Source organism: Diadema antillarum, unplaced genomic scaffold (assembly GCF_040938485.1).
Source record: "Diadema antillarum isolate AM-2024a unplaced genomic scaffold, OU_Dant_1.0 scf00000048, whole genome shotgun sequence".
NCBI lineage: Eukaryota > Metazoa > Echinodermata > Echinoidea > Diadematoida > Diadematidae > Diadema > Diadema antillarum.
The window spans coordinates 7780-20766 of record NW_027270937.1 but is presented as its reverse complement, the minus strand read 5'-3'; the positions used below and the strand labels follow the sequence as shown (position 1 = coordinate 20766).

The following is a 12987-nucleotide window of genomic DNA, read 5'->3' as shown; positions in this document are numbered from 1 at the left end:
CGTCTCATGAGCGCCTTACCTGCCCTACAGTAGGCAGGGAGTAGGACGGTTGCGTCAATATCTGAAGCCCAGAGTACATTTGCGGGGATGCATGCTGGTAAAAAGAGGCGGCGGAAGCCGTGGGCACGCTGTTCGTGTCCTTCCCCGAGACCTGGGAGGTGGGAATGACAACCGGGTTGCTCTGAAATCAAGTCGGGAGAACACAAGGGGGCGCCATTCAATATATAACTACATATGATATAGATACATACATACATACATAAATATATACATATGTCTATTTACATATCAATGACAAATAGATAGGGCAGCAGAATATATACACACATACATGTGTCTGTATTTGCTTTAAACTACTCCATATCTCCAGTGTATTTCATGAATTTGAAGAATAAATTTTGATGAGTATTAAAAGAATCTTCGACCGTACTGCACAAAATATGTACTATGAGAGTAAGATACAATACTACCACCCATTTTGGTGATGCACAATTGTCTTTGAAAATATCAGCTTGTTGCCAGTGCATTGCATATATTTGTCAGATGTGATTGGATAATTTTTGTCCAGGAACAAGGCCCTTAAGTTTGACTGCTTCATTGAGGTACATAAGCTTTGATTGGCTAATATATCTGCTGTGTAGGCCTATAATTTGCAAGAGAAGTTCATCGCATGTAGGACAAGTATGTTACTATGCCCGACATACTTGCTTCGTTGGGATGCAGATGGATCGCTGCACAATTACCATTCCATGTAAATTCATAGGTGCTGTATCCAAATCAGGAAGGGTATTTTTCAGCTTTTGAATTTTGGAGTAGCTGGAAGAATGACAGATATTTAGGGATATTGATTTGTTATGCCCCATCTCCCTTTGAAGAGGAAAACAATATCGCAAATGCAATCATTCAAATTTGAATGAATGCTTGGCTAGAAAGCCTGTTTGAATCATCCAAACACCTAACATTGGTCTTTCATAGTTGATTTTTCTGGAGACAGGAAGATAATAAAACAAGCAACACTCTCATACAAATACATAAACATATGTATATATCTCCTGCCATGAACATGCCTTGAAAACACAAACAAAAAGGCAACAGTAAATTATAAATATAAACAAAAGAGCAAAGTAAAACATTGATGCATACTTGTATGGAGGGTAAAACATTAGTAAAAAAAAAAAACAGAAAAGAAGTGAAAATGCGCAGAAAGTCTGTACACCATCTTTTTATTTATTTTTTTATTTTTTTGCAGAGCTGGAACCAAAACGCAATGTAAAAAGCAGAGTGATGTTATTGAAGGTCTAAAACAATGAAAATTATGAATGGAAACAAAGAGTTATCGCCGCAGTTAATTCCTATCAGTATGGGTAGCTGATGGCAGGAAAAATGAATTACTCCTATTCACAACATGTAATGCTGATCTGTCAAGAATTAGTTCTGAAATTTCGATTTACGGGAATTTTTATTCGGCCCAGTCCTGACAATGAGGAAAGGCTTGCTGTCGCTCACAGGTATTCCGCCAATGGGAGTAATGGAATGAAATGATGTAATATCCTGCCCTCTCCAGGGACCGCCCCCTCTAAGGACCACCCCCTCTGGGGACCATCCTCTTCCCCCCCCCCCCCCCCCCCCCCCCACACCTCTGCTTTAGAACACTACATCTCTGCTACCACTCACACAAAAATGTACACCATTGATACAAAACAATCACACAAGGACAACAAATACAAAGCGAGACACACAGACAAACAGATACACAAAGACAAATCAACTACACTTGCAATTACAGAAAATGGTCTCACAAGTTCCCTAATCACAGCCACATAACAGAAAACAATTCAATATCTGCGTTTATCACATGTACAGTCACTGCATTTTTCAATGCCTACTGAAACTGCACCTTAGAAAAAACAACAAACAAACAAACAAACAAACAAAGCCCTTCCAGGACAAGTGTAGCAATACGGGGTCGCATTTAAGTGTAACATTTCATCAACGGGACAGAAATTTAGGCGGTTGTGCTAGACCTTTGCTAGGCCGTCTAGCATGACATTCACGCCAGACTCAAGCTTTGTGCTGTGACCATTGGTCCCCATCGTCTGGCATGAACACAGTACATCTCGAATTGCTTCATACACTCATTCATTTCAGTTGTTTACGATGCATATGTCTATTAAACTTAAATGAACTGAATAGTTGCTTATAATGAAAGATAAGTTGTATCTAATTCCATTTTTCTCTTCATACTATTGATATCAATGGTGTGTATGTATACACACATACCTATTATGCATGTGTGTGTATATGTTTGTGTGCATGTGTGTAGTCATAAACCTATAAATATATATCTATATTTATGCACTCTCACACACAGATGTCTACATAAAGGTATTACATCTGTGTATTAATGTATATCCTCATGTCTCTTTCAATTCTTAAGGAACATCAGTGTTTTTTCTCAACTGTGTACTTTTCTGGTATTTTCCCATCGTATTCCCTATGTCACTCCCTTTTTTTCTCTCTCTCACAATAAATTCACATAAATTGGACGTGTCCATGAGTCTGCAAAGATATCCGCTTCAAATACCACCCACTATTATGCTTCTCCCCCTGTATGGATCTCCGCGTTTGTGCTCTCAAGCAGATGCGCATTGTTTTGCGACGACGCAAAATGCTCCCACATCATTAACGACAGCATCCCTTTATTCTAACTATAGGTTCCTCACGCTACCACTCGATACCTTTATCGCCATTTGACCTTGGGGAGCAATGAAATCTAGCAGCCCAGAGGCCCGGTGCCTTTCTCATTGCCTTTGTTAAGGGTCGCCCCTTTTATTTTCTGATGGCACAAGCGGAGGAGGTTGGGAGCATCATCTGCGTTAAAAACAGAACTCAAGGTCATGGGGACAGTGGGAATCTTTGCTCCTCCACAGTAATCAACTCCAATGAGCCCATAGTGGTATCTCCCCAACATCCCAAATTATGCTTTAAAGGGGGAAATCAAGCATCCTCCTCTCCACCCCCCCGAATCCATCTGCTATATTTGAACAGTCTTCTTTATATATTTCACCCATGGATGTGGCTTGCTGCAGTCAGGAATGACAGAAGTGAAATTGAACATCTGTGTATCGTAAAAAGGAAAAAAAATCTTGCACAGTTTTCATGTGTGTGTGTGTGTGTGTGTGTGTGTGTGTGCGCACAGTCTTGTAATACACAGTAAACAGGTCTCTATTTTTTTCTTTGCTGACCATCAACACTTTTTCCTAGAAGTAACTAATATTCCTATACATTTTGGACAGAAGCAAACTACACATTCAACCCGTTGGGGACGGACTGATTTTGCTACAACACACATTTCTCATAGACACATGCCTGAGTATACTCGGGACTCGTCCTCAACGGGTTAAATGTCTCATCCACGAGCCAATTATCACAGATTGCAAAACGTCATTTAATTTCTCCAACACAAGGTATATGTATATTATGAAGCTTCCTGGTTTATGGTTTTATAATTTCAATACCACAAAGATATTCCTTTCACATTTGTGATATCCGCTTCAACAACGGATGGCCACAAGTCTTTGTTTCTAACTAAAGGCATATTTCCTACCAGCCTCCCAGGTTTCGACTCCTTTTATATCTCATAAAAGAATGAGTACTTTCAACTACTATTCCATTGAGGACGAAATGATTTTCCTATACAACATGCATTTCCTATAGACACCTGCCCGAGTATACTCGGGACTCGTCTTCAATGGGTTAAGTCCATATAGCATTTCACGTCTCTGATTGAAGCACATGGCTGAATAAAGCATCAAAATATTTTCTCCCTGAAAGATCTCAGGTCTACAAGCAAACATTATCACTTTCCATCCAAATCATACATTAGCAACAGCATAGCCTCAGAAAGCCACAACACATTGGAGGGGGGGAAAAATGGTTTGATGCTCAGACTTTGAATATTTCAGCATTGATCGGTACCTTTAAGCTACACAGTCTGCATTTCTTTTGGGCTTGCAGTCATCGAAAGACATTTATAGAGATGTAATTTACTCAGACTCCGTAGGCCTCATGCATCGAGTGGCAACGGTACAGAATGCATTACGAGATATTGAAAAATTTACATCGTGCTATATGGGTGACCTCAGCACAGCAGTCTGTGCCTGAATTATACATACATACATACATATGATATAAAAATATATACAGTAGGCCTATGTATGTATTCTATACATACACACAGATCCATACATATATATATGTGTGTGTGTGTGTGTGTATGTGTGTGTATGTATGTGTGTATGTGTGTGTGTATACATATGCTGCACACCATAATGTGTATGAGGTGTCGTAGTCTCGCCCACACAGACAAAAAAAAAAAATCATACTTTTTTTTAAATGGTTTTTGAATGGATCAGGTTGTAGAGTTTATTTATTTGTTTGTTTGTTTGTTTATTTATTCATTTTTGTATGGAAAATTGACACATACTGGATTGATTAACTACTTACCACTAACTTCATGTGAAATGCATTTCATTTAAAAAAAAAAATGTTTTTACTGTAAACTGCAGCATATTTTTCTTTCCTTTTTGAACTGAGAAATTTCTTCCATGAAGATGCCTGCTGGAGTTTACTATAGATTTCACTTCAGAATTTACTATTATTACTATCAATTCATACTGCACTGTGTTTATATGAGAACAGATGTTATCTTGGAAAATAACAGCTGACTGCATTCAAATCACACATGCATATGCACATGCACACACAAACACATGTACAATGTATGTATTTGGTATATTATATGTACACAAAACAGTTTCCATACAATATGAGCCTGACATATGCACATAGACTACTTCGTTTGCAGAACTGTGTCATTAAAATGGATGACCATATCAAAATGCATATGATCTTTGACAAGTGAATGCTGCGCCCCCCTCTGGATCTGCTACTGATCACTAAATAGCTACCGTAAATCCTCGCAGGAATGTAGGGAAATATTACTTCAACATCTACCTCTGATTTCTACCTCTATACTTCTTTTCTTTTATATGTTTGCCAACCGTGTCCTTCCAACTCTCTGTAAAGATCAGTTCCTTTCTCAGAGATAAAAACAACCTTTTTTAGATCTTTAATCTTTGAGGTACAATCATCTTGTTGCAGACACCCTCGATGAATAAGAATCTCAGCGGCATTTTTTGCAAAAGAAATTTGCATGTTTTCTCTGCAGACAGTGTCATGTGTAAACAAACCACAATTTGATGTTTGCTGTAGGTTATTCACTGCGTGCATTTTGAATCGAGTTACTTTGAGAGAATGAACTATACTACGTAGCATCATTGAGTATTTCTGAAGTACACCAGTAATGCTTTTCTGCAAAGCAAGATCCATGTTTGCATGCTCATCCACTGTTTGTATACAACAAAAAAGGTGGCATTGTAATGGGAAGGGGCAATACTTGTTTGTTTGTTTGCATTCTGTATTTTGTTTTTGGTTACCTTTAAAAAGGATGTTTAGCATACACTGGTTTTGGTAGTTCATCACAGGTTAGTGGCTTGCAGTCATTTATACTCTGACCCCATCAATTGCAACTGACCTTTGAGCAATATTACTAGGGCATGCAAATATTACATAACATGCCCAGTTCAAGCTGGAATGGTCAACAGACGGACTCACTACATGAAGGGCATGCTAAGGTGTTTTGCTAAGTGCACAAAGGGGCATTGCATTTCTTTCTCCCGAATCCACACTGCTGTCCATAAATCTATTTGCTTGGGACGTCTCCGGCAAACAGTCAGGTCAACATATGGGCATTGAAGTGTGGGATACTGCCGATGATTACGGCAGAATAGTTCTTATCTAGAAGATTGGATTAACATAAGACATGGTGTCTAATGGGGCTATGACCATATCAATATTACATGAATATTGTCCAGTGAGAATCTCTCTGTGACAAATAAATGTTTCTAATGATGAACCAAAACACTGTGACTACACTCTGCTTCTCATTTCTGCCTGTAAGAGAACATTATGTTAATCATCTATAGGAGATGAATTTGTTTATATTCACCTATGATTTCTTCTAATGGATAATGCAAGGAGCAACTATTCTGTGAATACGATTGGCTCTTTACACTCAGTATTGCTTGAAAGGCCTCAGAGTGAAGAAAAGTAGCAGAATATTTCATGTAGGCGTAAGAGGTTGCTGATTCTAAATGCTATAGCAAAGAACAAGATACGTGAGAGGGGGCTTTAAACGCAATAGTGCACGGCATATTCTATAAATGGCAAGGTTGACATTTGCCTTCATTACTCGACTGTTCATATCACGTCCATCCTCCCTCTTGCAAACGCTTTGTCTGCCGTGGAAATTTCATCCCCTCTCCCCCCCCCCCCCCCCCCCTCCATCTCAAGCTAAGCACCGGAGGAGTACATCATACTCTAAACCGCTACATCATAAACTTGTCAGGGTCTTTGATATTTGAAAGTCCCCCCTTCACTTCCCTCCCTCACCCCCCACCCCCCCCCCCCCACCATATTTTCTCCTACTTCTGAAGAGGAAACGGCCAGGAATTTTATTTGGAGAGAGGGTAATGTGTGGTGGATGGGAGTTGGGAGTCTTACATCTCAATGTCTCAAGAGTTATTGCCTGCTCAATTTCTCCTGAAATGTTTTCATGGGTTCTGCATTTGCTCCCCATGTCCGACTCTCCGTATGTGTCTTTGTGAGAATGAGAGGGTGTATTAAGCGTGTGTGTCAGCATATGGTAAACACATACACACAAAATACACTCACACATTCAAATCTATGCCTATTTTCAATATTGCCCTTTCTTTTGGTAGAAATCAGTCTTAATATCATTTGCTTTGCATTTGGTGTTTTTCCCTATATATCAAGATAGGCTAAAGTCAAATAATAATATATATTTTCCTTTTCTTAGCAGCGTCACTCGCAAATATCTCAAATTAAGAAGGACAGAGTTAAATCCTTTCAAATTCTTCACAAACAGTATGTAGCATGGAAAAGTGTGTCATGACAACAGTTTGGCAGCAAACATATGCACACATCAAAGTCGGTAAGGTTCCAGAGAGCAATCGTAGAGACACTAGTGTTTAAATAGGCCTACATACATATCGATGGGCAAACATTATATTTATATGCATATCGGGGAGACGTTCAAAGTCTCTCCAAGGACGTGACGAGATGTTTCCACTTTTCAGAGAGACAGAGCCCTTCCCTGCAGAATCACGTAGGTCTGTAACGACCGACCGGGAGTATGCTGTATGTGCTATAAAATGCTGTCAGGGCCTTGGTATGCAGTTAACGGGATATCAATGCTTGTTTATATTTGGAATGGCACCCTATCCCCCTGCAACACAAAGCAAAATGATGACATCATACACTCTCCTTTCCCTGTTTCCAATGTCGCATGGTCAGCAACAATTTCAATAAATCTCCACAGGCGAGGCTGTCCGCATAATCCACAAGGGCAAAGACATCCGCAGCCACTGCTAAAAATGTATATACTGTCGGCCACTCTCCGCAAACTGAAGGGTGCATTACATCACCATTAGAATAGGCATTGACATTCAAAAGCCTTCCTAGAATTCTGCCACTAAAACTCTCCTGGGGGGACTGTGTGAGCATTTCTTCATCTGACGTATACTTCTCAACATTTATACGATGCAACCACAATTCGCAAAGGTTCCTTCCCCCTACCCCCACCCTAACAATAAATGCTATCAAAAATTCCGACAGCCATAAGTGAAATGTCAGTTTCTCCAGTGAGAGGAAGCTAGTTGAAGCGGAATGCAGCATAAACGGTGATCGATAAATCAAGGCCATAATTTTGTGGATGAAATTATGACGGGAGGGGGAGGGGGCATTGGGATGGGGCGGACGATGAAAAGCTATCAAATCCTGACGCCAAGCGCCACTTTCGGGCAGTTGATTGGGGCACTCGTATGTCACCATTTCCATCCTTTCAGTTGACGGGGGACGAAAGGTTGCCATAATAGAATGTTTCCTCTACAATCAAACAAGGGTAACAGAGCCCCACTGATATGCTACATGCAATTTCCAAATGGCAGATGTCACGCCATTGCCAATTTGATGCACGATCATACAGGCCAGGCAAGGAGATCGCGGGGAGAGGGTGGTAGCGAAAAATTGGCAAACAGGAGGATGACAGGAAAAGCTAGGAAGACGATAAGAGTGACGGATGGATTTAATCCATCATCACATGCACTCTGGTTCAGAGTTGCCTCCTGTATTATTGACACCAATTAGCATAATATGATGGATGGCTATATAGGCCTTCGCTACTTCCTTGGTATGTTTTTCAAAAGGTCTACGTTCTGGGCACCAGTACTGCACTTGCAGGCTTGTGTTATAGGCACCTGTTGGTTACACCACACGATATCTTTAACGCTCAAAAGGCTTGCTTCGTAACAAATCTTGTTATAATCTCATGTATTATCATGGTCATGGGAAATTTCTGTATGTTTCCCTATGATTACATATGTCATTTTACAACAAGGAAAATGTTCCGCTGAGAAATTTCAATTTAAGATGCAAAGTGGATGCTTTTAAGCTCGCATCTTATGGATCAAAGTAGATTAAAAAATCCTGATCCCAATGGAATCCCATTTTCTTTGCTAAGTTTTTCATTTGCATCATATACATTTCTGGTCAGTTTCCCTTTGTTTGCATTGATCAGATAAAACGACATAATATTGTACTCATGGTATAGGATACAGAAAATGTTTTATAGAATTTGAAAGATCAAATATATTCTGAATTAAAATGCATACACTGTGATAGACCACGACACAAACGTCACTTCGTCTACACAGTCCTCATGGGTGAAACCGCACACTGAATCTTCAATTTTATAAATTCAAGTCTCCACAAATCATATGTGACAAGAACAAAACGATGACTTGTGAGCTCATTTTCTGTAATGTAACAGTCCATCTCATAAAACAACCAAAGACATAAACAAACAACATACTGCATGCACAACACAGGTCTCACAAACATGTAAACAAGACAAAAACAAACGATCACACATGTACTATAGAGAACTTTGAACAGGAATGCTTCTACTGAAGAAATTTAAAATCACACAAACTCCCATACTCACACATAAACAGACAACAAACCCACTATTACACATTGCATATATACACTGTATATGCCCATTGCTGCACTTAACGACATTGACCCATTCTAGCTGACAATGAGGTGTCCCTAGCATAACTTTAAGGGGGAACATTGTATCTTGAAGGCAATGCTTCTTAAAGCGGCCATTACCAATTTTTTGGTTTTTGTTTTTTTAACAGATTGAGTTGCACTTGAGTTGCTGTATTTGTGCATAAAGTTGTTTCGTTTTGTTTTGTGGGTTGTTTTGTTTTTATTTCATTCTTTCAAGTGCATGTGTGGCCAGTTGCTTCTTCATAAACTTAAGGAGAGCTATTTTCTGCATTTCAAATCAATCAATGCACATATCAATGCTATGCTTCTATGAATTTTATCAGCAATGGCGGTGGAGAGGGGGTGGGGGTTGGTTGGCTCGCAAAAGAAGTGTATGACAAGTGCTACTACCTTGGGAGCATGCTTTTATACCAAAATACAAATGAAAGAATATATTGCCACTTCAGCTTATGCAAGTAAGAAAATGCAGCAAACTTTTTACGGGAACATAATGCTAAAATGCACATGATGCAGTACAGAGCTTTCAAAAGATATGCATTTGCGCATGTTATATTGAACACGTCACGAGAAACTATGCGGCTCGCTTGTTTGCTTGCCTGCTTGTAACAGGATACAGAATGCAATAATAATGCTTTCCTTTTTTTACCACAATTCCACTCCATATGCATAAGGGATAGAACAAATACAATTTGCCGATGCATATCGTTTTTGTTTTGATAAGCTAATGCACGTAAAAGCATCAATCAGGGAAGTGGTTTTAATCAAAAAGACATGCGAGCTGGGTGGATGATAAGTACATTTTATAGTGATGGGGAAAGGGTAATGGAGGGATGAAGAATGGAGCAGGGGGGAGAGGAGGGGGAGGAGGAGGAGGGGCAGATAAATTAAGGGGGTGTCAAAAGGGGCACAAGATGGGGGAAAGGGGAAGGGACAGGGAGGAGGGAAGAATAGGAGGTTCGAAGGGGAGGCCCTGTTTTCTGTCCCATCATATGCAGAGCCTCTTTGAGGGGCAATGACTTTTCTATAGTATGGACAGGTCAAAGTTAACTAATGGATAAGGAAAGGTCAGTACTGGTGGAGAATGTTTGTCAAGTAGAAATGAAAGAGAAAGCTGATCTCTTGGCCATTATATCCTTTTACTAATTTCAAGGGATAGATATTAAAGTTGTGTTACACTGAAAGACTTGTACAGGACATGTTCAACAAAATCTGTATGTAACATACAGTAAGAGGCACATAATAATCTTGGTAAATATGAGGAAAAAAAAATATCAACACCACGAACAAGTTTGATTCCAAATCAAGCATATATATGTTTGAATTCTGCCACTAGTAAGGGTTGGAAAAGAAATACATATATTTGGATAATGTATCTTGATGCTACCAGAAAATAAGTATCTCTTCATGATATACTAGAGTGGGAAGTAGTAGAGCTTTAAATAAGAATGGTGAAGGTTGAGTGAGATTGGCTGAGAGAAAGGTAAATTATTGAGATGAACTTAAATAAAAAATGAATCAGGGAGGAGGGGTTAGGACAATGCCAACAAATTTGTCTGTATCACAAGCAGACTATTCCAGGGCATGCATAGCCATGCACAATTAATACTTGAATACAACAAATTATCTTTCAGTCGTACTTTAGTTCCTGGGAGGTAAAGAGATACAGGTCTATATAAAATAAAAGTTCTATGTTTTCATGGAGTTTGGATATGAAGGGCAAAGCGATAAGTAGGACTGAGGGTAAGGGAGGACACACCACGAGGAGGTTGCATGGGGGGCAGGGTTACAGAGGGCTGGACGAGGATTGGATATGCCTTTCAACCTTCACTGAACAGGTGTCTGATACTTGTATTGTCTTTTGAGTACAAGAGGATTATAAACACAATTCACAGGGAGTCAAAGAAAGACGGACTTTGTACACGGATATAGCCAACAGAAAAGATAGACGGAACCCAAAGGGGAATTTTTTATGGGCAAGCCAAGGAAGGCGATATTTAGCAGGGAGCCCCCTAGGATGGTATGGTTAGGCAGGGACAGGTAAAACTAAAAGTGGGGCTGCTCATTATGGGTGGGTGTGGGCAACAGGGAATATGGGTGGTGGGGGTGGTGGTGGTGGTGGAGGCAATGGTGGTAGTGTAGTGGTAGGGGTGGTGGTGGTGGGTAGGTGAGTGACCGAGCGGGACTCACCCCAGGTCCGGTGGGCAAGGTGGGGCTGCCCTGGAGTAGGGTGCTGGCAGGGGAGGGCTGAAGCTGTAAGTTTGCCATGTTGTGCATGCCCACCACCTGCTGGAGCTGTTGATTCTGGAGGTTCTGCAGCATCTTCTGGGTGGCCAGCGTGTTGCGGCCGTTGATCTCGAGCTGTGTCTTGAGGTGTGGGGGTGGATGCAGGTACTTACAGTTTTCCCTGGTACACCGACCCTGCAGAAATTGAAGCAAACGATATGAAGATATTTAGCACAATGGCAGTTTACTCATCTGTTGCACATGTGATGAATCATTATTGCATCAATTTCAACTTGTAAAGCAAAACACACACCTATATCTGTGGACACACATACACCAACAATAGAAAGACTTCGTCAACCCATGGAGTAAGAGCTGATCTTGCTACAACACACATTTCCCACAGACACCTGCTAAACTTTACTCAGGGTTATAGTCTCTAATGGGTAAAGACACACATTTTGAGTCTCTCAGATGGGATGAGATGCTCAGCTTTTCTTTGTATACCTAAGCTGAAATCCATGAGGGAGAAATGGATGAGATATTCAGATAAAAAGAAGATAGAAAAGAAAGTTAAATTAAGTGGGAACATCAAACACGAGGGAAAATAACAGGATGACAAAAACACTGTTCAATCAAGAGACACATCATCATACACAAGATAATTTGATTTTATTCTCAACAGAATCCAGCTAAATCAAATTAAGAAATCATCCATAAAGGGACAAATATAGAATGGGAGATTCTCAGTTCCTTAGATTCATAGACAATTTGCAGTAGAACCTCTCCCACTAGATATACCCTGTAAAGGAACATAAAAAATGAAATGTAATATCCATCCATTTACGGTAACAGCTGGCGATGCTGCAATTATGACGAGTAATGATGGACCTGAACAAAATGTATCCTCTTTTGGAACACAATATATCTCTTTGATACAAGGTACTTGTGCAAGCATTCTAAAGAATGTGATGAGCAAAGCACACTAAAATGGTGGCATTAAGTGCTTTTTTAGTCTGATGCAGACATCGATCAACAAAACCGATGGCAATGTGCACTGGGGAACAAGATTAACTGCTAAAAAAAATGGCAAGAAGCATTCCTGGTTGTAGGAAGAAAAGGATCAACAAAGGCATCTCAAGGGTATGTTGTACTAAAAAAAAGAAAGAGTTTTCTTTTGTATCAAAATACTGACAAAATGTGGAAGTTCTAATCCAACAATGAGAGAGAGAGAGAGAAAACCATGAAAGCTGTGAGAATTTCTTTTCTCACTTCCTTCTAGGCAACATAGGAAGGTCTGTACTAGGAAATAAAAGATGCATAAACGTCTGTATGGTGTCTCTGGAGATTGTCAAAATTGTGATGTCTCAACATAACGTGAACAAAAAGATCATCTTGCGGCTATTACAGCATACGCAAGGACTGAATTTCAGGCAGCAAGAGAGACAAGAAAACCTCCTTATGCACAAAGACTAATACTGTTACTGGCTGAAAAACAGATCCACAGTGTGTGGGAAATCCATCATGGGTTTGCAATTTTCCTCACAG

The 12987-nt window shown here is 40.0% G+C and overlaps 1 protein-coding gene across 1 annotated transcript in view; it reads right to left on the bottom strand.

Moving 5' to 3' along the window:
* The window catches only part of LOC139715385 (uncharacterized), a gene marked incomplete at its 5' end in the record, with an annotated part of 68403 nt that extends 56769 nt beyond the window's left edge, over positions 1-11634 (bottom strand). Inside the window, 2 exons of the mRNA XM_071626959.1 lie at positions 20-181; positions 11404-11634. Of these exons, the coding sequence (XP_071483060.1) occupies positions 20-181; positions 11404-11634 (393 nt within the window). The remainder of the gene's footprint in view (positions 1-19; positions 182-11403) is intronic.
* Between the last annotated feature and the right edge of the window lie 1353 nt (positions 11635-12987).